Source organism: Phyllopteryx taeniolatus, chromosome 2 (assembly GCF_024500385.1).
Source record: "Phyllopteryx taeniolatus isolate TA_2022b chromosome 2, UOR_Ptae_1.2, whole genome shotgun sequence".
In the NCBI taxonomy this organism is placed as follows: Eukaryota; Metazoa; Chordata; class Actinopteri; order Syngnathiformes; family Syngnathidae; genus Phyllopteryx; species Phyllopteryx taeniolatus.
Genome location: NC_084503.1, coordinates 3,285,721 through 3,312,665, shown reverse-complemented (window position 1 = coordinate 3,312,665; position 26,945 = coordinate 3,285,721). Strand labels below are relative to the sequence as shown.

At 41.7% G+C, this 26,945-nt stretch overlaps 3 protein-coding genes across 4 annotated transcripts; all 3 read right to left on the bottom strand.

Moving 5' to 3' along the window:
• Nucleotides 1-1,585: 1,585 nt before the first annotated feature.
• ctr9 (CTR9 homolog, Paf1/RNA polymerase II complex component) lies at nucleotides 1,586-13,849 on the bottom strand. The gene is made up of 23 exons (XM_061753621.1): nucleotides 13,683-13,849; nucleotides 12,767-12,865; nucleotides 12,297-12,536; nucleotides 12,098-12,215; nucleotides 11,500-11,589; nucleotides 11,170-11,426; nucleotides 10,990-11,097; nucleotides 9,967-10,203; nucleotides 9,172-9,390; nucleotides 8,583-8,766; nucleotides 8,407-8,495; nucleotides 7,476-7,661; nucleotides 7,051-7,138; nucleotides 6,820-6,968; nucleotides 6,622-6,738; nucleotides 5,123-5,268; nucleotides 4,875-4,946; nucleotides 4,354-4,489; nucleotides 4,141-4,278; nucleotides 3,833-3,981; nucleotides 3,469-3,565; nucleotides 2,771-2,880; nucleotides 1,586-2,684 (listed from the first exon to the last, which is right to left on the bottom strand). Exons 1-23 carry the CDS (start codon nucleotides 13,725-13,727, stop codon nucleotides 2,186-2,188), a joined length of 3,573 nt encoding a protein of 1,190 aa, XP_061609605.1. The 5' UTR covers nucleotides 13,728-13,849; the 3' UTR covers nucleotides 1,586-2,185.
• Nucleotides 13,850-15,319: 1,470 nt separating this feature from the next.
• On the bottom strand, nucleotides 15,320-19,156 carry LOC133468067 (gastrula zinc finger protein XlCGF57.1-like). 2 transcript variants are annotated; one of them, XM_061753495.1, is made up of 2 exons: nucleotides 18,705-19,156; nucleotides 15,320-18,456 (listed from the first exon to the last, which is right to left on the bottom strand). In XM_061753495.1, the coding sequence occupies exon 2, from the start codon at nucleotides 18,404-18,406 to the stop codon at nucleotides 16,787-16,789; it is 1,620 nt and encodes a 539-aa protein (XP_061609479.1). In that variant the 5' UTR covers nucleotides 18,407-18,456; nucleotides 18,705-19,156; the 3' UTR covers nucleotides 15,320-16,786. The 2 variants fall into 2 exon arrangements, with proteins under 2 accessions (XP_061609479.1, XP_061609486.1); XM_061753502.1 differs by having other exon boundaries at nucleotides 19,018-19,156.
• A 1,373-nt stretch (nucleotides 19,157-20,529) lies between these two features.
• Nucleotides 20,530-26,214, bottom strand: LOC133468062 (zinc finger protein 436-like). Its single transcript, XM_061753483.1, has 2 exons — nucleotides 24,556-26,214; nucleotides 20,530-23,001 (listed from the first exon to the last, which is right to left on the bottom strand). Exons 1-2 carry the CDS (start codon nucleotides 24,668-24,670, stop codon nucleotides 21,236-21,238), a joined length of 1,881 nt encoding a protein of 626 aa, XP_061609467.1. The 5' UTR covers nucleotides 24,671-26,214; the 3' UTR covers nucleotides 20,530-21,235.
• Between the last annotated feature and the right edge of the window lie 731 nt (nucleotides 26,215-26,945).

Sequence of the window (26,945 nt, the reverse complement as noted above, 5' to 3'; positions counted from 1 at the left end):
CGGGCGGGTCACCACAACAAACGAAACCGTTTTTGGGGTTGTAGGCATGGTTTGACGGCTAACTGCGGGATGTAGGGGTCCTCGAAATCTCCTAAACTCTTATTAAATTAAGAGAGTTTCTACACATTTGTGGTTTCATACTTCCCGAATTTTTCCAGACCCTAATTTTCAGACTTCTCGATAAAATAAATACAAATTGTTTGTGACATTCGAATAGATCGATGTGTATCATTCTGATTCTATATATTCAATTATGTCGCCATATAATTTCCAGAAGACGAGCGCTTGGTCATGTAGCTCACGCAAATAAAGACCAAACCCAAACGACAAGACGACGTGTGACAACTGCCGCCTCCGCCATGTTGGAGATGTTAAACCATGTCACAAAAAGTTGCCGTTTCGTTTCATTGTTAAGTCTGTTTTGAAACCCTAATTCAAAACCCCAACACTTTTTTCGCAACCCTACTTTTAAACCTTAAAATTCTCTTTAGATTCTTATTTGAAACCCTAACCCTCTTTGGAAACCCTCATTTAAAACTCTAAAATTCTCTTTAAGACCTAATTTGTTTTAAAACCCTACATTGAGACCCTAATTTGAAGCCATAAAACTCTTATCAAAACCCCAATTTGTAACACTGTTTTGAAAACCCAACCCTGTTTTGAAATACGCCGTTTTGAAACCGCTAATTTTGAGACCCTAACCCTTTTTTGAAACTACTTTAAAACACTCACCCTGTTTTGAGACACTGAACCTGTTTTGAATTCAAAACTCTCTTGAAACCCTAAATGTGTTATGAAACACTGTGTTTTGAAACCCAAACCATGTTTTGAAACCCTAAAACTCTCTTGAAAACCTAATTTGAAACCATAATCCTTTTTAGAAGCCCTAATTTGAAACCCTAACCTTGTCTTAAAACCCTAATTTTAAACCCTAACCATGTTTTGAAAGCCTAACCATGTTAGAAATCCTAAAATTCTCTTGAAAGATTGGTTGGGCGAACTCCCATGCACCCTCTAGGACCCTTTTGAAACCCTCACTTAAAACTCTAACTCTATTTTGAAACCCTAAAACCCTCTTGAAACACTCATTTGAAACCCTAACCTTGTTTTGAAACACTCACCCTGTTTTAAATGTGTTCCGTTCATATTTGTCAGTCTTCAAAGATGTTGCAATCACCAAATAAATAAAAAAAATTTTTTTTTAATTCGCTGTCCTCGGAGTCCATCGTTTACTTATCAGAAAATCTGTGTTAGGGTTACCACGTCTACTTATACAATCTACAAGGTGCTTCACGTGGAATGATGTTTTGACATGAACAACTTGAGACGCTCGAAGGGTATTCGTTATCGCCTGATAATGTATAACAGGAATTTTCGGAGCCAATCAGAATCGAGTATTCACCAAGACCATGGTACTGTATAATATATCGTGTACTCTCACAAAGCCCGGCCCATAAAAATCCAAAGGTTTTAAGGTATATCTCAACAATTCAGTACTAAATTGTTCTCAGTCTTTGCAGATTTTCATAACTTACCTTCAAACATATTTCATTTATTTAGAAACAAAACACAGAAATGACCGGTGCAATGTTAAAGTCTTTAATGAACCCAAGATGCATGCTTTTGGAATGTGAGCTTACCGAGAGAAAAAAAAAAAACATGCAAACATGTTGAGAGCATAATGTTTAAATCTTGACTCAAGGCTTTTACATTTTCCAAACTTTACTATAACTTATTTTTTTGATACCATGTGGGGGAAGGGGCAGTAAAACAGGCCAGAATTCAGTTGCCAGGGGCTGAGGCAGGGCCAGAGACTAGTTGCATATTCGGTGTGGAGTGAGAGTGCTGCTTCCCTCATTGTATTAAAAACTTAAGCTAAGTGTGGAAAAAAAAAAAAAAAAGTGTGAAGCATTCTTTTCTCTGTCATTCGACATGACAGAATAAGACATGATAATGATGTACAAGCCCTGCGATTGGCTGGCAACCAGTTCAGGGTGTACCCCGCCTCCTGCTCCAGCACTCCCGCGCGCGACCCTTGTGAGGAAAAGCGGCTCAGAAAATGGATGGATGGATGCTGTACAAAAAAAAAAAAAAAAAAAAAAAAGACTTTTCTAAGCTCATTTTGAGTATGGGCAATCTTAATCGCTGTCATTGTTGCCATAAACGGGGATCGTTAGTTAGATCGTTAATCACTGTCATCATCATTGTCGGAGCCCCCGGGTTCCGATCCGTTGTCAGAGCGGGGGGGAGAGCCCTCGTTGTCAGTACCCGGTTCCGATTCCCGCTCAGACGCCACAACAGGGGTACCGGGCCGGGACTCATCGTCCGATCCCGACCTCTTGCTCTCGTTGTCGGACCGCCGCTGCACGCTCCTCTTCTTCCCCGGACGGTCACTACCAGAGTCGTCATCGTTGTCGTCGGAGCCCGCCGAGCGCTGGGGCGACCGGTCCGAGTCGGACTGCCGCTGCACCCTCCTCTTCTTCCCCAGACGATCACTACCAGAGTCGCCATCGTTGTCGTCGGAGCCCGCCGAGCGCTGGGGGCTGCCCACGGATCGCTGAGGGCTGCCCGCCTCGCTGCCGGAGCGGTTCCTCCCGGCGTCCGAGTCGCTTTCGGATATGATCCGCTTCCTGTGGTCGCCGTCGTTGTCCTCGTCGGATCCGGAACCGCTTTCTCTTTGGTTCCTGAAGAGAAAGAAAGCGGACTTGTGAGACTTTTGTGTGTGTGTGTGTGTGTGTGTCTGTGATCACAGCTCCTCCCACCCTTTTACCTGTCCTCTGCTATTTTCAGGCCATCCTCGTCTGAAGACTCGGAGGATGAGATGATTGCCTTCGACTTGATCTTCCCTTTGAGAGAAGGCGGAGGACGCTCAAGCTGAGGCTGAAAAGGACCAAGACGTTAGGTTCAAGACCAAAACGGAGACATTGATCAACTGGAAAAGGAATCCAGCCATCTGTCTCTAAAATAATAGAGACAGTATATTAGTCCAGTGCTTCGCAAATCTTTTACACCAAGTACCACCTAAAAAAAAAAAAAAAAAAAACTAAATTCTATATCATTGTACACCACTTTAAAAATATGCACCGTTTGAACATTAACACTCCACTTAAATATAGGACAATAAAAAAGTTGAAAAATTTAACTATTTCCAGGGCTCTACACTAAAATTTATACTAGTAGCACTGGTGCGACCAACTGAAACATTTGTTTTGGGACATGTTTTTTTTATTTTTTATATGCAATCCTCTTTAAAGTCTCTTTATGCTATAAACAGCGTTGGGACGAGGGCTGCTAGCTAGATTTTCTAGCTTCATAACAAAGTTATTAAAAGCTTTCCACACGACACTTTGCGTTCACCCCCCCCTCCCACTCCTCACCTTCAAAACAAAAACAAAAAAAAATCCACCAGGTGTAATTCTCCTAATTTAGGGAAGTCCAAATATCACTATACAGGGTTTAAAAAGGTACCTTTTCGATCCTCTTGCGCTCTTTGGTTTTGCGCTGCTTCTTGATTTGAGTTCCTCCGTCCTCGTCGTCGCTGTCGTTGTCGTCGCCTCTCGCCGCTCTGAGGCCATCAAAATCAAAAGTCAGCGCCACTTGTCCAATTGTACCTAAAGTAATGTTTGCAAACAAACACTTCCAAAAGACTAAAAGCGAATGTATTGTACTGACAAAGCTAAATATAACTGAACTGTACTTAACAGATGTACGGTACTGGATTTAAAACACGTTTAAGCCGCTGTAACGTTAAACACAGTTTGAACATTGAATTCAGTGGTTCACCAAGTCCGACTTTAAGAATCACTGATCTTGATGTCAGCGGCGCACTCACTTCTTCCTCTTCCGGCGGGCCTTCTTCTCTCCGTCCTCGTCCTCGTCCTGCTCGCTCCCGCTGGCTGCCCTCTTCTTCTTCTTCCTCACGGGCAGATCTTCGTCAGAGTCGTCATTGACAAACTCGTCCATGTCGCCGCCCTTCTTGCGCTGGGAGCAGATGGAATACATCATATCGCGGTTCGTTTATTAGTTTTATTACCTGCCGGCCTTTTTTTTCCTTTTTGAAATATCATTTATTGCCCCTAGACTGCAGTTTGTGAACTCTTAATGTGTGTGTGTGTGTGTGTGTGTGTATTTGTCACTCACACGTCCTCCACCTCCCTTCTTCTTCTCCTTTGAGGCGCCCTCTGCGAAGGTGAGCAGGTTTTTGGTCTTCTCCACATACAGAGCTCTCTGCTCCAGCAGTTTCTTCTGCTCCTCAGCCTCACGGCTCTTCTTCTCCTCCTGAACATATTTTGAAGCGCACGTCGTCAACACGGTGCAAGTCCAACGCTCAAATCCTCGCCACGACTCACGTACCTGCTCCTTCATCAACTGTTGGCGCAGCAGGTCGCGCTCTTGTTCTTGTTTGGCCCGGAGTTCCTTCTCCTCCTCGTCCTGCTTTCTGGCCCGCGCCACGTGGTACTGAGCCTGGCTCAGCAGGTCGGAGCACTGCCTGCAATCCCGCAACGCACGCGGTCAGATTACAATAACGAGCGGGAATCCAATCCAAGAGGATTCTGACACTCGAGCAGACATATACGCAATAATGCGGGCAGAAAAGGGAATTTACTTGAAGGGGATTTCTAAAGCACAATAAACCCAAAGACAGTGGTGCCATTTCTGCATTTCTATGGGGTTTGGCATTGTTTGTTAGCACTCAGCTAAGCAAACTTGCCTCAGGCAAAAGCTATGCGCTTGTTTTAAATGCACAACATGTATTTCTCTTTGTTTGATGCCAAGTTTGACAGTAAACTTAAAGCTCCTCCGGCGGGCCACTCGTATCTCAAGGCACGACTGGACTTTTCAAATCATTTAAGGGAAGGGTCTCGCAAACAGACCTGGCTTCGGATGCTGCGTGTGCAAGGTCAAATCTCATCTTGTCTCCAGCTTTGCTCAGGTAACTGAAATACCTGAGAGGGGAGCACAAAGTGAGGAAGATGCAGGGCAGCGCTTTCATACATTTGAAAACATCCATAGTCATATATACACATATTTTTTTGTTTTTTGTTTTTTTTAAACGAATGTGACCCGGATTGCCCACCCCTGAGCTCCAGGAACCACAAAGTGGAGAGTGGACCGCTGCTACCTGTGAGCGAGTTCCAGCTCCTTGACGGAGCTCAGCACAGCCTTCAGGTTGCTCTTCTCATCCTTGAGCACCAGAGTGGCGAGCCGCTGAAGCACCAGGGCCACGTTGAACATCAGCACTGTGTCGTTGGGCGCCACGTGGCGTGCCTGAAGGCAACGCAACCATCAGTTACAATGGCGCCTGCAGACCAATGACACAATGCCTTTCTATGGGGTTAGGGGTTCTCAAACTTTTTGGGTCCAGGGTACCAGCTACCATGTCTACACCTAAATGCCATCAAATTTTAAAAGTTGCCTGTTTTAGGGGGGGGAAATGTCCACCACGACACCGTTGATAAAACTAGAAAAGCTATAAAAGTGTATTGCTGCACATGTGGAGAAAGGAAATGCTCTTCCTGCCATAGACTGACAGCAAAAAATATATATAACTCAAGTGAACTTGAATTGTTATTTTTCACTTTATAGTATAATACGTATTTAGTGAGGTTATTTTTCATGGTCTTCTGGTTTATTTTTATGTAATTGTAGAGTATGCTGACATTTAAGATTAACAGTGGTTATGTAGCAATTTATAGGTTTTGTTTTGATTGGTTTTAATGAGATTATTTTTCAGGATCTTCTAATGTAATGGTCATCTATTCTCTTCAATTGAAGCATATGCTTATGTTTAGGGTTCAACTTTAGAAAACAAATGGGTCAGTTTTTCCTCACTCCTACTCTTGCTGACTATTGTTCACCATTTGAATAATATCACTTGATTGAAGCCATTTCATACACGCCGTACTACAAAATAAGTACAAGTAGGTATGATTTATGCAGACATCAGGTCAATATCGGAATGGCCGCAATATCGGCATGGTATCGGAAGTGAAAAAGGTGCATCGGGACATCTCTAACAAGAACTCAGACATTTTTTTTTTCCAGGAGTCGTAATGTTACAAAAATAAAGATGTGTTTTTCCCCAAGAAAAAGTCATAATACGAAATTCCAAATGTAACAAGGGGGGGAAAAAAATCATATTATAACAAGTTAATTTCAAGTTTATTTAAAAAAATATCTATATTTGAATTTTATTTTATTGATTGATTTATTTAATTTAATGAAAATAAGAATTTGAATTGTTTCATTTGAAACAGCGCATTTAAAAACTGAATCAGATATATTTGCAATTGAAGGCATTCGCTTGGAACTGAAGGCCAATCAACTTGAAAGTGAACGGAAGATTATTTTACCCGCACTGAAAATTCACAATGTCGACATTTCCAATCCAAATTCAAATGTAAATGATTCCAAATCAGTTCCTGTCACAAACATATCAACTTTTAATTGGCATTAAACTAAGGCAGTGAGGACTTTTACTATGTTGGTTTTATAGGCCGACGGTCTCCATATGTGGGTATGCAGTTTTGCAAATAATACCATATCATTTACTGCAATTGTGCGGACCCCCCAAGTTCTGCTTTGAGAACCCCTGCTCTGGAGTCACGCGTCTGATTTTACCTTTAGCAGCATCTGCTTGCACTCCTGAAGTTTCCCACATTTAAAGAGCGCTCGTGCCAAGTAGAGCAAGACCTCCGTGTTCTGGTGTTTGTAAAACTTCTTCAGGCAGTTCTCGTACTGCACGGCAGAAATTCACCATTCAATACGCTCGGTGACGTGCAGACCCAACGGCGGTCTACCCAAATAAATGCGTCTCACCATCTGCACGGCGCTGATGTACTGCTTCTGCTCCACGTAGATGTGAGCCAGATTCAACCACACGTCGCTGATGTCGGCCGTGGCCTCCCTCACCTGCGCGAACACGTCCCGGGCCTCTCTGAAGTAGCCCTTATGGGCCAGGACGGCACCTGAACACACAGTATTCCTCTGGCGACCCACATCCAGCACCAGCGCTTTTTTTGGTTTTGTTTTTTGAAACGCTCAACACACCGATTCCATTGGCTGCGTAGAGATTCTTGGCATCGTTTCGCAGGACCTGTTTGTAAATGGCCAAGGCGCGATCCTGATGTCTCTTTTCCTGGACACATGAATACATTCACGAGAAAAGGTCAGTACAATGCAGACTTCCGCAAAGGCTGAACTATTTCAAAAAAAACAACAACAAAAAAAAATCATTTAATCTTAAACGTGTCCTCACCTAAATTAAATGGGCTCTTCTTCGGCCTGAGCCCTACTGCGCAAACGTTAAGCGGTTTTGCATATTCTGCCAACTCACAGATTCATGCATTATTGTAACAAAAAGCCTTCTCTTCCTATATTGATACAAGTAAAGTCTTGCCTGACCCCCATAAAGTTTTCCACATAACCTCCTTGACAATTGCGAGAGCCGATGATTTTTTTTTTTGTGACCGCACCTTCTCCCGGTCTCTGGTGGGCTGGTGGAGGGTCTGCAGCCACACGTTGCCCAGAGCCAGCATGGAGTAGGTGTCGTTCTGCGTAGACGACTGCTTCAGGATACGCTCAAACTTCTTTTGACCCGGACCCCACTCCTGTTTGGCCAAGTGAAGGTTCCCTATGAGGGACCAGGCATCTGGGTGATCCTGCAACGAACGGGAGCAGAGAATGGTGACGAGGGTCTCAAATCACATCGACAAGTTGCCCACTCTAATAAATAACAATACGATATTTTGACAGCGTATCAGTGGTGAAGCACAAACTAAAAATGCAAAGAAATTGCATTTAAATATCCCTTCCTAAATAAACTAAAATCTAAAAAAAAAAAAAAAAAATGAATATCAAAAATTCAATTTAATACAGTAACAAAATAAAGATCTAAATCAATTTAACAGAGTGAAATATTGTAGCAGTAAAACTTGGAGCGCTTAATGCCTCTTCTAAGACGTAGCTTCACATTCGGGCATAAATAAAAACAATCGAACTCGTCGAATATTGAAACCAACAACAGAAATCTCACTCCCCTGCAAAACTTTCAATTTACAGACATTATAAGTCTGTGTTTTCAATTTGATTTGGCGACGCTGATCCGATCTTTTGCATCAGCTGCAAATGTCGTGGTCGGCCCTGATTTCTCACGACAACTCGAATTAATACGGTTGCAAAATTCTGGAAACTTTAAATCAACGAAAATATACTTCAGCATCATCCTGACTAAAACAACTAGATTTCATGTAAGTATAGTGATACCTTGATTTTTTTTGGAGCTTTTGTGGGGTTTTTTTTTTTTTTTTTTTTTTTAGTTAGGTCGATTTTGTCTGGTACCCTTCCATGATTTTACACTCAACTCTCAATTCATTCCCACAATTAAATATGCAGTAATCAATATACCTGATTAATCTGCAGGGCCTCTTTGAACCAATCAGAAGCTTCGTAGAAATTGCCTTTGTCACGCGCCATCGCACCGAGTCGCAAATAGCCTGGAGGTCAAAAAGAAATGTGTTACGCAATGCACTTTCGTCCTATTTCAGCTGTGTGATGCAGAATTGCATATTTGGTGTGCTTACAGTCTACATAGTTGGGATGCTCTCTCAGGATGTTTTTGTAAAGCTTTTCCGCTTCGTGGAACTCGCACATGGCCTCGTACAGACGCGCCAGGTTGTAGGAGGTGGTGACGGAAATGGCGTTGTAGTAGTGCTCGTCGTGCTCGCCCTCGGCTTTGGCCCGATCCAGAGACGCCAGGAAGTATTTCTGGAGGAGAAAGGATGCTTAATGTCTAGAATCCCCTTTGTAAAGGACTACAGCGGTAGCTTGACTTAAAAGTGTTAGTTATGAGCGAGCTTCAGATACGCCGGCGCTCAAGTGAAGTGAAAAATAATCATTCTGATGTTTATTGCACAGGACTATATTCTGTAGCTATTCTAATTTCTAGAGTTCATAGTTCTGTTTTTCTTTCTTAAAAAAACAGTTGGTTCCCCGAGAGAGAGGAAAATGTTTTTTTTTTTTTTTTTTTAAAAAGACCAAAATATGAGCAACTAAATTGGAAACATGGAAGAAACATGAACATGCCAGCTATTTCTTCTTTAACTTTGCATTCAGGTGTTATGCATCAGTAGCATTTTTCAAAAGGTGATAGAATAATAGTGACGTCTCTACCTTGGCTTCTTCTAGGTTGCCCAGTCGGAAGTGAAGCGCCCCCAGGTTGTTGAGGATCTCTGGGGGCACATCCGCCTGCACCTTCTCCTGCAGGATGCGGGTGGCCGTGCCGTACGCAGACAGAGCTCCTTGGATGTCGGTCTGCTCCAGGATCTGAGCCAGCTCGATCCAGGCCTCCACGTCGTCCGGGTACTGCTCTGTTACTTTCTTTAGATGACCCTGCGGAGCAAATGTGAAGATTTCTTGTAGTAATACTAATACTAACGCCAATCATTTTATTATTAAGAAATTCTGCAAAATACAAACTTTTGTTTGGAACGTCTAAACTATGACAGCGGAAACTCATGATGGTCATGATGGTAGTACCTGGAGAACTAAGTATTTGTATAGGTACAGCGTTGTCTGGAGAGACGAGTGACCCAATTGGCGAGTTGAGCTGCTCAATGAACAGTATATCGCTGTCTTATACTGCCTCCAGGTGGCCAAGGTGTGTACACCAGAACGAGCAGCACAATTGAAGGAGAATGTGTAAATACTATTGAATTATGCCATTAGTGTATGTTTTTATAAAGCATAATATTACAGAGTGCTATTTTTCTCATTCAAATGTAGCACTAATTGTTTTGGGAGGGAAGGCTGGAACAGATTAATGACATTTCCATTCATTTCAATGGGAAAAGATGCTTTGGAGATACAAATGGTCGCGAGCCAATCGTATGGCACACTTCGACAAACTAGAAGAGAATCGCAGGTATGCGGGGGAACACTGGACCAATAAATGCATAGGACACGTACCTTGGCAATGTCTCGCTTTTCCTGGTCGTCGGACGTTGCGTATAGGGAGCCCAGAATTTTGATGGTCTCGTAGTTGTTCGGGTAGGCCTTTAAAACCTTTTCAAAGCACTGCGCTGCATTCTCTTTGTCTCTTCGATAAACGTACATCTGTCCCAGGCCGAAGAAGGGCAAGACGAAGGTGGACGAGGCAAACTGTGTGGCCTGGTAGTAATACTGGAAGGCCTGGTCATAGTCCTCCTAAGGCCAGAGAAGGGGAAATTAAACAACATGAATGCCTATAAAGATCCTCGGTCATAATGGTCATGGTCATTTGCAATGGTTAAATCGAGAATCTGCATTTTTCAGTGTGAAGTCATGAGTTTTGACGAACATACCGATGCTTTTCAAAACCACAAACACCCTCAGACAAAAGCTGGTTCACCCCAAGGACAAAATCCCTCAAAGCAGACTTCAGCAGTGTTGTTTAGGCACTGCAGTGTAGTGTAGTGTAGTGAGGAGAGACTCACTTCTATATTGGAGAGAAGACCATACAACCTCTACACAAACACATGGCGCACCAAAGGAGAGCAGTTTATTTGGGTACGGAATCAGCAGTTCATTTGAATCTCAAAGAGAAGGGAAGAAATGTTTCTTGGAGGACAAAGATGTCCAAATTCTGGATGGGTAGAATAATCGATTTTGAAATGATCCAATAGCTGTAGCCCTAGTTGCCAGGCATGGCCGGTGAATAACAGCCTTGCATAACAACCGGTCGTTCACCTGCCTGGTGACAAAACAGATTCGCCCATCAATTAACTGATAAACTATGGGCCCTGAAATTGCGCACCCTCGGCCAATCGTCATTGGGGGAGGGGCACACCCAGGAGAGACACGAATAGGGAGACTCCACACTAAAAAAAAAATGTCAAACTGACAAAGCCTTTTGGATAAAAAGTGTCATGTCAAACAAGAAGAGTCCACTTGCCTTGATACAACGCATAGTAAATAGGAGGGAGGCTCCTTCAGAATAACAGCGGACGCTACCTGCACGTGAAAAGATCGAGCCAACTGGTAGCAGCTCTCCGCCTGCATGGCCTCCACTTCCGTGTTGTGGAAAGCATGCAGAGCCAGATGCTGCACTTTGCTGTAGTCCTGAAAGCAGACGACGGCAAACACGGTGAACAACGGTCAAAAGAAGGCCGCGTGTCCGACGCTCGTACCTACCTTCTTGAAGAAAAAGTGGTTGGCGAGGTGGTTGAGCACCATGGGGTTGCTGGGGTCGATGGTGTAGGCGCGCGACAGAAGCTGCACTCCGTTCTTGATGGAGTCGGCCTCCTTGTTGTTGAGCTCGAGCACGGCCAAGCCGACGAGGGCTCCCACGCATTTGGGGTTGAGTTCCAGGGCGCGGCCGAACGCCAAGCGAGCTTTCTCCAATTTGTTGAGCTTGACGAAGCAGTGGCCCATACCCAGCCTTACCTCAGCTGGTCACGTACAAAAACAATAAGACGCAGCATGTCATCTATGCGCGATTGGAGAAGGAGAGAAAACCTTTACCTGGACAGCCGGGGTTCGTACGCAGAGCCTTCTTGTAGTACGCCAGCGCTCCTCTGTAATCCTTTTTATTGAAGGAGATGCACGCCTTGCCTGTCAAACAGAACAAGGGCGTGTTAACCCGGTGAACCGGGGCTCTCTATTGGATCAAATGTATCGTTGAAGCTGGCTCATCATCATCATCATCATCTCGAAGGATTCCCCATCGTGTACCGAGCTCCTGTCCAATTCTTATGTTTCAATTTAAAAAAAAAAAAAAAGTTGCCTATATTAGATAATGATCACATTGAAATGTATTGCACATAAATGTTACATACTTTTGTAAAAAAAAAAAATAAAGAAAGAAAGAATTTAACAGCAAGCAGTTCTGAAAGATTAAGTGGAAATCTATTGTACCGTACCTAAATATAATTGAACTGCACTTGAAAAGTAAAGAATGTACTATACTAGATGAAAAAACAAGTTAAAACAGACTGTATGCATCGCTCCAAGCTACATTGTAATATGTTTGATTGTGTTTCGTGCTTTAAATGTTGTAAATTGTACTTTAGTGTTGAAAATCCGCCTCATAATAATCCAAATTGTATAGTGTTCAACTTGCCAAGCAAAGCAGGGATGTTATTGGTGGACTGGTTGAGGACAAATTGGAACTGAGCGTCGGCCTGGTCCATCTTGTCCCCTTCCAGCAGGCAAAAACAAGCTCTTCCCAGCAAATGGTTCTGAATGACACAAGATGAGTTGGATTCATTGGACATAAACAACGCTTTTTTTGGTCACCTGCCCTGAGATCTTGTTCTTACTTGATCGTACATGATGATCTTGTCTGCCATCGTGTACAACAGCGTGGCCTGCGTGATGAGCTCTTTCTTGGCATCTTTGTTCTTCTCTTTGCGCGCCTGCTGCACGTAGTAAGCTGCCAGAGTGTCCAGACAGGTCATCTGATCCTTCTCGTGGTCTCTGTAGTCCAGGTTCCCGTCGATACGCGCCGCCTCGAGAAGTTTGACAAAGTCCTCCGTTTTGCCCTGCTTGTAATACTCCAACTGAGAAAAAAAAAAAGTCATTTTTATTGTTTCATTAATACTGTATAACCCCCAAAAAAAAATGCAATTTGACAGAAGAATTTTTTTAAGAAATGTATTATCTCACATTACATTCCGTTGTTTCATTATGATAACCATTGAAATGTTCACCGTTTTCTGTAAAACCCTACAACGCAAGGCACCTTAATTGATGAGCTTTATAATTGCCCGTGAGTACAATATATGCTTACCGCCAAGGCGATCCATATGTGCAGCTGCGTGTGCTCCTGCTTCAGGATACTGATGACCTCGTCGCCTTCCGGAAGTTGGTCGAAGTCAAGCTCAATGACCTGCAGGGTGAAATTGATGACATTTAAAGAAAAATTCTGAAGACATTTGTGCCAGTGTCATCACCACCGTACTGCATATACTTAGTCCATAGATTCATATATAGGGACGCAACGATACTGCTTTACCCAGGCATCAGGTGCAAGTTATTAGTTAATGTGAGATTCCTCTTTCCTCACTGTTTTTGGGCCAAATATGAAAACTATAAAGAACAATATCTCAAATTTTAACATTGTATTGCATAAACAAGTTAATGAAAAGTGAAGTGCCTTACCATTACATAAAGTGCCGAAAGCAAGCATTGTCGGACAGTCTAGGTTCCACATATGTCACATAATGGGTGCAATGTAAAGCTTTCAATGAGCTGCGGCTTTCTTAGGGATGCCGGAAATGTGCAGCCCCTAACGCAACACGACACTACCGTTCATTAAAGAGCGAACTTGCACAGGCGTTCTGCCAATCGACAGATCTGTACAATTTCATGATATTCATTACAAGAACCGTGTAAAATAAATTCTGCTTTTACAAACAATTTTCAGTTTTTTTTGTGGACACTAACACACAGCGAGAGCTGTTTGGAATCTTTTGGCTGTTTTTTTTTTTTTTTTTGGGGGGGGGGGGGGCGCCTGATCATAAACATCCGCCCTGTGGATATATTAAGATAAAGAAATGCTTATTTGGACATATATGGTTTGTACATTACGTCACTAATTCGGCTAGCAATGCGGAGCACTTGTTCCGCTTGTTAGCAAAAAGTAGCACACTTGGCTAGCAAAACACAGCAGCGGTTGTAACGTCCATAAAAACTGAATGTTTTACCTCATCTGTGTCCCGCAGAGGGATTTCGATGGACCCTCGAGACATCTTGGAGGAGGAAAAGCCCGATTGCAGTTAAAAATCGGAATTATGAAACGAGTCGTCGCGAGATGTTTGATCGTCAGTCGATGCGGCCGGAAGCCAGCACGCGGATTGTGCAACTGAAAACTGTGTCCGATTGGGAATAAAATATCAAATTTCCTGTTCTTCCTTCTTTACTGACGCACACAAACAATTTGCACGATGGCACGTTGTCATCGAGATATAAATGTTATGAGTCTTTTCGGATGCTGGTTTTTGCTTAGGAGCGTTTTTTTTTTCTTGGATCTTGTCTATCGTATCCGAACGAGATGACCCGGAAGTACTTGGAGAACAGTTCGTTTGAATTCTAAAAATAGTTAAGAAATTAAGTTAAAGTTTTTAATATATATATATATATATATATATATATATATATATATATATATATATATATATATATATATATATATATATATAATATATATATATATATATATATATATATATATATATATATATATATATATATATATATATAATCCCAGCTATCTTCAGGCGGGAGGCAGGGTACACCCTGAACCAGTCGCCAGCCAATCGCAGGGGACATAGAAACAAACAACCATTCGCACTCATTCACACCGGCGAGCAATTTCGAGTCTACAATCAACCTACCAAGCATGTTTTTGGGATGTGGGAAGAAACCGGAGTGCCCGGAGAAAACTCTCTCTCTCTATCTATATAATAGAACACGCTTTGACGTTGACAACAAATATTTTTTCGTAAACATTTGTTGAGAATTTAGCAATTTACGACTTAGTTTCAATGTCCATGCATTGCCCCTTATGGGAACGTCGACCTCCCCAACATGGCCGCCACGAAGACACGTCGTTTAGCTTTGTTGCTAAACTCGCCGGCGTAATTTACTCTTCATAACTATGCACCACAGTACACGAAGAAACGCAAGAGTTTCAGGCCAGAGAACTAGAGACCTGAATTATAATTCAATAAAACTTTTATCTTAATAAAAATATAGAACAGAACAGTATATATGAAAAAACATGCATCAAGAATGCAGTCTTAGTGAACAATAGTAATGTGAACATAACCATTTGGCTCATCCATCCATCCATCCATTTTCTGAGCCGCTTCTCCTCACTAGGGTCGCGGGCGTGCTGGAGCCTATCCCAGCTGTCATCGGGCAGGAGGCGGGGTACACCCTGAACTGGTTGCCAGCCAATCGCAGGGCACATAGGAACAAACAACCATTCGCACTCACAGTCATGCCTACGGGCAATTTAGAGTCTCCAATTAATGCATGTTTTTGGGATGTGGGAGGAAACCGGAGTGCCCGGAGAAAACCCACGCAGGCACGGGGAGAACATGCAAACTCCACACAGGTGGGGACGGGGATTGAACCCCGCACCTCAGAACTGTGAGGCTGACGCTCTAACCAGTCGGCCACCGTGCCGCCCCATTTGGCTCAATAATGGTAAAACGAATATTACTATCCATACAAAAAAAAAAAAAACGATACAGCCGTAAACACACGATATAATAAAATACAGAAACGTGCGAGGGATACAATTTCAATTGAGAGAGAAAAAGGAGTTAAAAATAAAAAAAAGCAGGCTAGACTTTTTTCCCATTAATATTTATTCAGAAAACACAGAACATACACATACATCCCCCAGGGCGTGACACACAATGAGTGGTATTAAGGCAGATTACTAATTTACAAAAATGCATTCAAGAGCACATAGATCCAAGGTTTCAATGACTTTCACAGTGTCTAACGGTCCTAATAAGTTGTGTGACTTAATTTAAGTATTTATATATTTTTTTTAAATTACTGTCGAAACACTTCACATGGGTAGAATGTGTGAATTATTTCAAAAGACACGTCTTTCATCTTAAATTAAGTTGAATTCTTTTGAAACATCTCATCTCTCCTTGACTTCATGACGTATTCCGAAAAAGGTTAAGAAAAAGTGGCATAAAGGTTCATTTCGGAGATTGGACTTTCCGGAGAGGCCCATTCATTCAGCTTCCAGACGCTGTGGGCCGTTGCGCCAGACGTCCGGGGACTCTAACTGCTGTCGGTCTGGTAAGGGACCGCGGGGCGGCGAATCTCGTCCGATTCACAGCTGGCTCTCTACGCCAGATGGCAGAGACGCTGTAGCCCAAATAACACATTACACTTCCGAGTTGTGGGTATACGTTGGTGGCTAACTACACGTTGTACTAGTAGATCTGGGTCAAGTTATTAGGAATAAGCAAACGGCAATTCTGCCGAATGGCCACTGTGTGGAATAAGGGCGCTTGTTTTTTATATTGTGGGGGGAGGGCCGACTCGTGCTGTTCCCTGTTGACGTCAGCACGACCCGAATTTTTTTCCACCTGTTCTTCTGACTAATTTTTTTCTGAGTTATCGGGACACAGCCGGAATCGGCTTCGCCGGCGTATGTGCCACAATCCCGGCCCGGCAGTAATCCGCCATTAGTGAGTCCGAAAAAAATATGTCAGAAAAACAGAAAAAACTATTCAAAAAAACAAAGCCCTCAAAAAAAATTACTCAGAAAAACAGGAGTTTTTTTTTTTTTTTTTAATCCAAGTGAATGCAATATGCCTCCGTAAAAAACAGTTTAAGCTCAAACTCAACAATTCAATACTATATTGTTCTCTATTGGTCTTTGCATGTTTGTATCAGTTGTCTTCAAACTTCATGTATTTAGAAACAAAACACATACAGTAAATGACTTCGGTTCATCTCACTATCACCTGACCTCCGAAACACAGACTCATTAACCCTTTAAGACACACCTAGTCCGGACTGCCGAGTCTCTGAAACATTTAAATTTATGTTTTATGTTCCGTTACTTTTATTGTATTGCTTGACTTCTTTAAACTACGTTTGTGTGGTGACTTCGATTGCCCTGAAAGGTGCCGACACATAAAATGAATGATTATTCTTACTTTTAATAACTTGGCACAGCAGCAAAAAAAAATCTTCTCCGCACAAATTAGTTTCCTGCTGTGATGCAGCAATTCCCAACGCAGCCTTTGCTTCTTCAATTTAATCTGCAGCTTCACTGACCGCTGCGCCTCTCACCAGCACACTTGTGTTTCCGAAGCTGACGCTTTTCATTAAATCTTACATCACACACACTGCAACGAAAAGGTTTCTCACCACTGTGTGTTCTTGTGTGTGTTGTTAAACTTGTCTTTTTGCAAAATCTTTTACCACAAACTGTGCATGCAAAAGGTTTTTCTCCGGTGTGTGTTCTCGCGTGTGTGTTCAATTTTTCCTTACGCGTGAATGTTTTACCACAAACCGAGCAGGCAAAAGGTTTTTCTCCCGTGTGTGTTCTTGTGTGTATGTTCAGTTTTTCCTTACGCGTGAATGTCTTACCACAAACTAAACAGACAAAAGGTTTCTCACCACTATGTGTTCTGGTGTGTGTTGTTAAACTCATCATCGCGGAAAATCTTTTACCGCAAACGGAACAGGAAAAAGGGTTTTCTTCAGTGTGAGTTCTTGTGTGTGTGTTCAATTTTTCCTTACGCATGAATCCTTTCCCGCAAAAGGCGCAAACAAAAGTTTTCTCCCCTTGGTGTGTTCTCGTGTGCTGAACCAATGTTGAACGTACGCGGAAACTTACGCTGCAAACTGAGCAGGAAAACGTTTTTTCTCCAGTGTGTGTTCTCGTGTGTGCTCTTAAATGCGTCTTTCTAGAGAATCTTTTACCACAAATTGAGCATACAAAAGGTTTCTCTCCAGTGTGTGTTCGTGCGTGTGCTGTTAAATTGGTCTTTGAAGAGAATCTTTTATCGCAAACTGAGCACGGAAAAGGTTTCTCTACAGCATGCGATCTTGTGTGTGCTGCTAAATTGGACTTTGTATAGAATGTTTTCCCACAAACTAAGCAAGCAAAAGGTTTCGCTCCAGCATGTGATTTTGTGTGTGTTGTTAAATTTGTCTTTTGAGTGAACCTAAGACCACATACTAAGCAGGCAAACGGTTTCTCACCAGTGTGTGTTCTTTGGTGTGCTTTTAAATTTGTGTTTTTCGTGAAGCTTTTGCCACAAACTGAACAGACAAAGGGTTTCTCCCCAGTGTGTGTTCTTTTGTGTGTTCTTAAATCTCCATTTCTCGAGAATCTTTTCCCACAAACTGAGCAGACAAAAGGTTTCTCCCCAGTGTGTGTTTTTGCGTGTGCCACTAACTGTCCCTTCTGGGTGAACCTTTTATCACAAACTGAGCACGCAAAGGGTTTTTCTCCACTGTGTGTTCTTGTGTGTGTTTTCAACGATGACTTGTTGAAAAATGTTTTGTCACACTGAGCACATTTCACTCGTTTGTTGCCAGTGTGACATGTCATATAACCTTTAGAGTGCTGTTCATCATTATCATCACCATCGTCGTCATCATCATCATCATCATCATCATCATCATCAGACAGTGACGTTATGTTGTCACTATCTGAGACTGGAGCTAAAAGGCTGCCTAATTGAGATTCTCCACAGTGGTCATCATTACCTTCTTCACACTTTATAATGACACCAGTCAATACAAACTTGGTGATACCCTCCTCCTGCTCTTCTTCTTTAATGCGCGGTGGTTCTGCTTCCTCTTCCTCTTTCATTTGGAAGTCCACTGGCTCCTCTTCCTCTTTAATGTGGCGTGGCTCCAGCTCCTGCTGCTCCATCCTGGAGCTCCACTCCTGCCGCTCAAGACAACGATCTTTTTCACTGTTGTCTGCAGGACAAACACATAATCATTGAGGGATAATGTAGCTTGAAATAAGTCATTATATTGACCATTTGTGCAATGCTGGCTAAATAGGCCCGTCGGTCCACATAATCATGAGGGGACGCCATCATAGTCACATAGTACAAATTATTGAATGTTCATGCTATTTCAAATGTAACGTCCTAAAGTAATGATGATTCCGTTAAAAAAAAAAGTCAACACAGGATCATTTTGAGTGTAAGAAGTGTACAAACCTGCTCCGTATAACACAATTTCGAGGATTCTTCTAAGCTGCGTTAATTAGTTGATGTTGTCGCGCCTTCTCCGCTTTAATTCCTCCCCCCCACCCCTCAAAAAAAGTTCCTCTTCTTTCACACCTTTCGCACACATTTCACACGATAATCACACCACTTTACGCCCACAGTTGATCTCCGATGAGCGATGTGTTGACAACAAACCCATCTCTTCGTTAGCTAAGCTAAGCTAAGCTAAGCTAAAATAGAATGAGAAGCGTCAACCGACGTACACCGAGACGAGTTTAAGAAGATTTAGTAGTGATGGACGTACTGTATCGAGGCTTCAGTACATTCAGTACTAATTCGGGGGGGAAAAAAATATTTAGTGCAATGTGTGCACGGAGATGAAAAAAAATAATAATAAAAAACGTTCAGGAAAGCAAATGTGTTGCATAAGTAATACTACGGCATCACCACTTGGACAAATCTCGTGTGTAGCCTGCGTTGTAGGAATTAGCATCCGCAACTTCTAATTCATGCTGGCACATGTTGAAGCACATATGAGTCATCGTATGATTATAGTAAATCTTAATTAAGATATATTTTAAAAACACACTGTCAGGGTGTGCAATCCGGCCCATTGAGATACATTTTGCAACACGTGAACTGGGATTTTTCAGTAAAAGTGACTGTTGTTGCTGCTTTTGTCCACTGGATGTCGCACTGAGGCTACATTTGACTTCTGTGAGCATGACTACCTCCTGTAGAAATATTTTAAAACGCTGAATATGGCAAAATGTCAGTCATAGGCTTCAGTTCAGCTTGATTTGGTGGAACCCTTTCATATTTTTTTTTTTCACGCATTGCCACGACTTGTTGTTGAGGTTGTCAAAATTTCCAGAAGGCTGTGGAAATTGATTTCAATTCAAAATCATTTCTAAATCTTAAGTTGCTTTATGAAAGGTACGTGCACTATTTAGATCCGGTGAGCTTGAAGTTACGTATGTGTAAATGAAAAACTGATTCATAATATTGCCGAAATAGCACAAATTTTTGTTGAGACATTTCAGATTGCTTTTATTTGCAACAATAACCTACAAAGGTGAACATTTTCAGAAGGGACATGTAATTATTTGCACCAAAATAAAGCGGGGAAAAGAAATAGATTGTTACTTAAGACAGGAGAAAACAAGGCTGAAATAAACGTCTGCATATATACGCATGTGTATATTTACATACGGTGGAACCTCGATTTAAAGGACTAATGGGGGCAAGGGTCGTCCGTTAAATCAGATTATCCGTTAAATTGAAGCCCCTTTTTTCTGGCCTAAAAACACCATTGCAGTACAGAATTATAGTTTTGAACTTTTTTTCGCGGGCTAAAAACACCCAGTACAATACAAAATTATTGTAAACAAATAAACATGTTTCAAAATGTTTGAAAAGTTTTTAAAAAATTACCCAAATCTTCCTTACTGGTGCATGAAAGGGCTGATTTTGTGTTCCAAATGGAAACTATTTTGTTTGTCTGTTAAATCGGAAGTCCGTTAAATGGAGGTTCCACTGCATATGCACGTATCTATATGCACTGACAAACCAAAACAAATAGATCCTAAACGCAATAGTAGATCAAATAAAAGTAGGAAGGAGGATTTAGCTCAATGAACAGAGGAAAATAAGTGTTTCTCCTTAACAGAAAATATTCAAGTAAAATTAGAGTCAACTATAATTATGGGAGTCGGACCAATCCAGTTAAGTTATGGACGCAAAATGTTTCGGACAACGACAGCTTCTTAGGATGAGGAGCTTCCAATCCTGAACGGAAATTACAGACTGGACAGGAGTAAGTCAATTTCATTTATATAGTATATAGCACTTCCCACAGAGAGGACTCACAATGTGCCCTGCATGGTTAAAATACAGTCATACATATATAAAATACAGAATCTAAACATTTTGCAAGCAATACAAGTTAAAGTGAATATAAGAAAAACAAATCAATCAAAGCAAAAGGAATACGATATAAATACAAATGAAACAAATAAATATCAAATAATCAACTGTGTTTAACTACTGAAATAAAAAAAAAATAGAAAATAGGAATTATGGACAGCCAACTGTGGACATTTGAAACTTCTACACTGTCGTTTGTTTTCCACAGGACGTCTTCAACAGCTAGGAAAGATGACAATTTCCAATGTGTCGGCTTTGTTCCTGTTTACAAATATCATATTCGTATAAATGAACGATATACATGCATTCACCTTGATCCGAGAACACCAGCCATTAAGAAAACCAAATGTATTTAATTTTTTTTAAAGTTGGGGTTCAAACTGCTGGGCTGTGACTGTGGAGTGAATCAATAACGCGTGTAAATAGTTAAGCGTCTTTCAGTTCCTTGAAAAGCGCTACACGAGTCGAATGCATTATTATTATTATTATTTTCATGAAGCCATCATGTCATCAGCCCGTAGTTAAGCGAGCTATCGCAGCATACACAGGAAGTCCGCGAACCGGTTTTGGTCACGTGACGTTCCGCCTAAAGCGGACTAAAAGGGTTTCTCGCCACTGTGCGTTCTTGTGTGTATGTTCAAATGTGCCTTACGAGCAAACATTTTACCGCAAACTGTGCAGGGAAAAGGTTTCTCTCCAGTGTGTGTTTTCATGTGATTTGTTAAAGTACTCTTTTGAGCTACTCTAAGATCACACATCGAACAGGAAAACGGTTTCTCTCCAGTGTGCGTTCTCATGTGTGCCTTCAAATGTCCCCTTTCACAGAATCTTTTACCACAAATGGCGCAGAAAAAAGGTTTCTCTCCCGTGTGTGTTCTTGTATGTTCATTCAGATGTCCCTTCTGAGCAAATGTCTTTCTGCATACTGAGCAGCTGAAAGGTTTCTCTCCAGTGTGTGTCCTCATGTGTGCGTTCAGTTGTCCCTTCCGTGAGAATCTTTTACCGCAAAGTGAGCAACTAAAAGGTTTCTCCCCAGTGTGGATCATCATATGCTTTTTCAAAAGAGACATGTAGACAAAACTTTTGTCGCACTGAGAACATTCCCAGTGTTTGTTGTCAGCGTGACATGTCATACCATCATCACAGCGCTCATCATCATCAGTGTCAAACGTGTGTGGCGTTACGTCGTCATTATCCGATAGTGGAGCTGCGAGACTCTCTTCTTGTGATCGTCCACGGTGGTCTCCGTAACCTTCTGTTGCCGTATGTTGACTTGAGCTGCTGCTCGAAGGCTCAGCCTCTCTGTTCGCCTCACTTTGACAATTTTCTTCCTCATCTTCACTCTTCACAATGACCCCAGTCAATGGCAGCTTGGTGATATCATGCGCCAACTCTTCCTCTTTAATTTGGGGAAGCTCTGGCTCCTGCCGCTCCAACCTAGCGCTCCACTCTAGCTGCTCAGGATGATGAGCTTTCAATGCTGAACTAAAGCTGCAGACTGAACCAGTAAAAAGTTCCTCAACAGTGTGTGTCCTCGTGTGTGCTCTTAAGTTTCCCTTCCAAGCGAATCTTTGACCGCAAACAGAGCAGACAAAAGGTTTCTCTCCAGTGTGGGTTCTTGAGTGTTTAATTAAGTTTCCCTTTTCAGAGAATCTTTGACCACAAACTGAACAGGCAAATGGTTTCTCTCCAGTATGGGTTCTTGTGTGTTTTATTAAGTTTCCCTTTTCAGAGAATCTTTTGCCACAAATTAAGCAGGCAAAGGGTTTCTCCCCAGTGTGTGTTCTGATGTGTGTGTTCAAATGTCCCTTCCATGTGAATCGTTGACCACACACTGCACAGCCAAAGGTTTTTTCCTCAGTGTGTGTTCTTGTGTGCCTTAATAAACTTCTCTTTACAGAGAAGCTTTTACCACAAAATGAGCAGACAAAAGGGTTCTCTCCATTGTGGAGCATCACGGGTCTTTTCCGATCGGTCTCGGTTCCAAAAGTTTTGTCACACTGACAACATTCCAACCGTTTGTCGTCAGTGTGACGTGTCATCTCACCTTTAGAGTGCTCCTCCCCGTCAGAGTCAGGCGACGTTGTGTCGTCACTATCTGATCGTGGTGCGAAGAGGCTGTCTGCTTGCGATCCTCCAAAGTGGTCTCTATAACCTTCGCGTGTCGTGTGTTGACTTGAGCTTCCGCTCGGAGGCTGGGCCCCTCCGATCTCCTCACTTTGACTTTTAACTTCATCTTCACTCTTCAAAGGGGCAACAGTCAACTGCAACTTGGCGATATCATCCGCCTCTTCTTCCTCCTCCTCCTCTTCATATTTAATGTGAGACGGTTCTGGCGCCAGAACATATTTTTCATGGACATCTGCAAGACATAAGAACAATGTTTATCTCCCTTTGCACGTTCAAGTTCTCCTAAATTGTTGAAGTAAAAGATTTTAAACTTAATACTACCTCCAAGAGGGCATTTCCAAATGGAGCCGCAGAGATTTTGTGTATGGATTTTTTTTTTTTTTTGACGAGAAAGGGCTCTAGAGTGCAACTAATTTGGTCGCATATGCGCCCTAATTTCTGAAAGTTGTGGTAAAAAAAGAAAAGAAAAGAGGGTGCACCTTTACAACCAGTCATCTGAGGAAGAAAAAAAACATTTCCGCGACATAAAAGCAGAAACATGAAACCCATTGTCGTCTCTAAACCAATCAGAGATAGCCAAGGGCGGGGAGGTTGATTGGCTGTATGCGTGTCTGCGTCGGAATGAATGCGGGCGCTAGCAAACACGAAGCTAGCTTTTCTGCAGGCGGGCCGGTCGCTGCACAGTTATAGAAAGTTGGGCGGCGTAAATGGAATGAATTCCAAAGCTTAACGCCACCGCGACGAAGTGGAACATTTGGGATTTAAGCCAGAATAACGCGACTATCCCGCTAACACCAACGAGCTGCTATGCCAAATTTGTATTAATAGCACTCACTATTGAGATGTAGCCATTGAACATGTTGACAAAGCAGCGTTTAAAGAAAGGCTCCAGATTTTGATTAAAAACAGGTTTCTTTGATCTACTTGATGTGTTGTTATTAATGTTGCTACGTCGCACTTTTTCTTTACCAACTGGAAACTTGATTGGCACTATATTTATTGCCTGTTAAGGCATTAATGATTGTTGATACCTCGGTGCCAAACGTTTAATACTCGTTTAAGTGCAAATTTTGTTATTATTTATATATTTTTTTTAATTGTTCACATTATGGAGAAAGATACATTTAAACAGAGATACAAAATTGATATCTTAGATTGAAATTGGTCAGAATGTCATACCTTTGTTTGAACTGTAAGCCCTGATTTTGTATAAAAATAATACACCATCCGGGAGGCTTATCCTCAAATCTTCACGCAAAAAAAAAAAGAGAATTAATATTGTCATATCGTGAGCGTATTCAAGTATTCAAGGACTTTAGTACCGACACACATTTGCACGCAACTGTGCCACATACATCATGAGGAGCAGTTCATACTGACTACTAACATGACATCATCAAGTGGGTTGCTGTTCCCATATACGTCAAGCTGGTTATGTGAAGATGAAGTGCAAATCTTACTGGTCAAGTGCAGCCTGAAGAAAAGAAACGTTACGAAATGAAAAGAATACATTTGTTCGGAATTGATTCATACTCTTCTATGTCACAATTTAGTTTGCGCATGCAGGTCAGTGCTTTGGATAGTGTTTAGGCCAACAGGGAAGGCCTTCCTGGCCCTGATTTCTCACCAATGGGCCTTTGTAAACATTGGACACAAGCTCGGGTTTCATTTTATTAACCACTCTAGATGTTTGTCATCAAATAACGTGGGACCTGGGTTACACACGAATCGTGTTCACGTGAAAGAAAGTAGTCCCTAAACGAATAAGAGGAAGAAGTGAACACACCTGCTCCATGGAGTTCATCTTGAGGCAGTTCGAAAACAGCGTCTGGTACTTGACCTTGTCGCTCGTTTGTTCGAAGTTCCTCCTCGTAGTCTTCTTTCACCCTTTTTGCACACATTTCCACCCGATAATCGCAACCCAAGCTCTACTTGGCGACGTGTTGCTAACAATCGCGTCGCCGTGCTAGGAGCTAGCAAGCTAAGCTAACTGGAGAAGTTTCAGCTTGCACCGAGACGAGATTATCCGGCAAGGAAGATGTATGGATGTCGTTTTAGTCTCGTAAAGTAGCGCTGCGATGCATTGTATCGAGACTCAGAACATTCAAGATGAATTCAGGAAGAAGTATAAAGAGAAGCGCGTTTTTTGGTTAGCCAAAGCGTACCCGGAAGTAGCGCTAAAGTGGAAATGGTACGGCAAAGCCACTAGGACAAACTAGGTCAAAGACACAACAACGAATCGGCTTTAATAAACCTCAGGCGTGAGAGACAACTCGCCTCTCTTGCACTTTGTAACCGGTTCGATTGCATCAAAGATACTGTTTAACAGATAGGACAAACTATTAATAGCAGGATATTAATAATCTAGCTATGATATTGACCATGTACGCTGTTTTCCAAAAAGTACAAAACATTTAGGTATGGTTGTATCCTGAGTATTGACACAGCTCATGACCGACATTAAAATATTAACTGTCGTAAAAATTATGCAGTGATAGGAAAAATTAATTACGTGTAACAAGATGACATCATTTAATTTTAAAAAAATTATAATTGTAATCCATTACATTATCGTGAGAATATGTGCTTTTAAATTACAGTTGCTGTTGGAAAATTCCATTTTCAAACATGGTATAGGTGAACAAATGAATTGGAAATGGGAAAGTGTCATGATTGGGTATAAATAGTAAAGTAAACACGTTGCTCACAGGATCGATAACACACACTTTTAAGAGTCACAGTTGTGTCTCTCTCTCTATACACACACACACACATACATATATACATAAATTCAAAAGTCTTCACACGTACCGCCGAAGCAAAAATCGAAAGAATACTGAAATAATGATCATGTCGAAGTTTACTTATTATTATTGTTATGTATTTATGTATTATTATATGTTATTGACTTACCGGTACTCAGTGTAAAATCTGGGGGGGGGGAATGTGTAAATGGAAACAGGTAGGTAGACAGGTTGTTGTACCCTCTGCCATGTAATTAATTAAGATGAACATTAATTTTACTCTGGCTACAAAGCTGGGACAGATCGATGAACAAAGATATATTTGTCCATCCATTTTTACCCTGTGTGGATATGAGAAAATATTAAATTAAAGGTCTGCTAACAAGTCTTGTTTTTAAAAGTCGTTAAAGACGTACATTAAACAATTGCAATCACCAAATACAACAACATTCATGCCGAGTGTATGTAACTTCTGACCACAAGTGTAATAACTCAAGAATCATGTAATGCGGTGACAAACATAAAATATGGAAGACGAAAAACTAAATTGAAACCAGAAGAAATATATTGAACGCTATCACCGTTTGACGACTTGTATTTTATTCAGATCACATTTAATTTTTTTTCATCTCACTCCGCTGGGTAAATGTTTCTTCACAATTTATTTAAAGCTTTATTTACTGTTGCTTCTCCCACCAGCACACTTCTGTCTCATGGTTTCTCACCAGCGTGTACTCTTGTGTGTGTTGTCAAAGTGCGTCTTTGAGAGAATCTTTTACCACAAACTGAACAGGCAAAAGGTTTCTCCCCAGTGTGCGTCCGCATGTGTTGAACTAGTCCTGTACTATCAATGAAAGTAAAGTTGCAGACTGAACAGGCAAAAGGTTTCTCTCCAGTGTGCGTTCTTGCATGTGCTTCTAAATTTCCCTTCTGAGTGAAACTTTTACCACAAACTGAGCAGGCAAAAGGTCTTTCCCCAGTGTGTGTTCTTGTGTGTGTTCTTAAATGTGCCTTCAGAGAGAAGCTTTTACCACAAACTGAACAGACAAAAGGTTTCTCTCCAGTGTGTGCTCTTGCGTGCCTTATTAAACTTCTCTTTATCGTGAAGCTTTTATCACAAATTGAGCAAGAAAAAGGTTTCTCCCCAGTGTGGATTCTTGCATGGGTTCCCAAATGTACTTTCTGAGTGAATGTTTTGCCACAAACTGAGCAACCAAAAGGTTTTTCTACAATGTGGGTTCTTCTGTGTCGTCTTAAGTTTCCCTTTTCAGAGAACTTTTGACCACAAACTGAACAGGGAAAAGGTTTTTCTCCAGTATGTGTTCTAATGTGTGTTCTTAAGTTTCCCTTTCCAGAGAACCTTTTATCACAAACTGGGCAGGCAAAAGGTTTCTCTACACTGTGTGTTCTTGTGTGAATTCTTAAGTTTTCC

Bases quoted from the DNA above. Each gene is read 5' to 3' on its own strand.
- ctr9 (XM_061753621.1), bottom strand. From the start codon at position 13,727: ATGTCTCGAGGGTCCATCGAAATCCCTCTGCGGGACACAGATGAG. The intron at 12,216-12,296 runs GTAAGAACAAGA...TGTGTCATTCAG, and splicing joins AGATCATCATGTACGATCAA to AACCATTTGCTGGGAAGAGC. The intron at 7,662-8,406 runs GTATATTGATTA...CGTTCGTTGCAG, and splicing joins AGGCCCTGCAGATTAATCAG to GATCACCCAGATGCCTGGTC.
- LOC133468067 (XM_061753495.1), bottom strand. From the start codon at position 18,406: ATGGAGCAGCAGGAGCTGGAGCCACGCCACATTAAAGAGGAAGAGGAG.
- LOC133468062 (XM_061753483.1), bottom strand. From the start codon at position 24,670: ATGTGTGCAAAAAGGGTGAAAGAAGACTACGAGGAGGAACTTCGAACA. The intron at 23,002-24,555 runs GTGTGTTCACTT...TATGTCTTGCAG, and splicing joins AGATGAACTCCATGGAGCAG to ATGTCCATGAAAAATATGTT.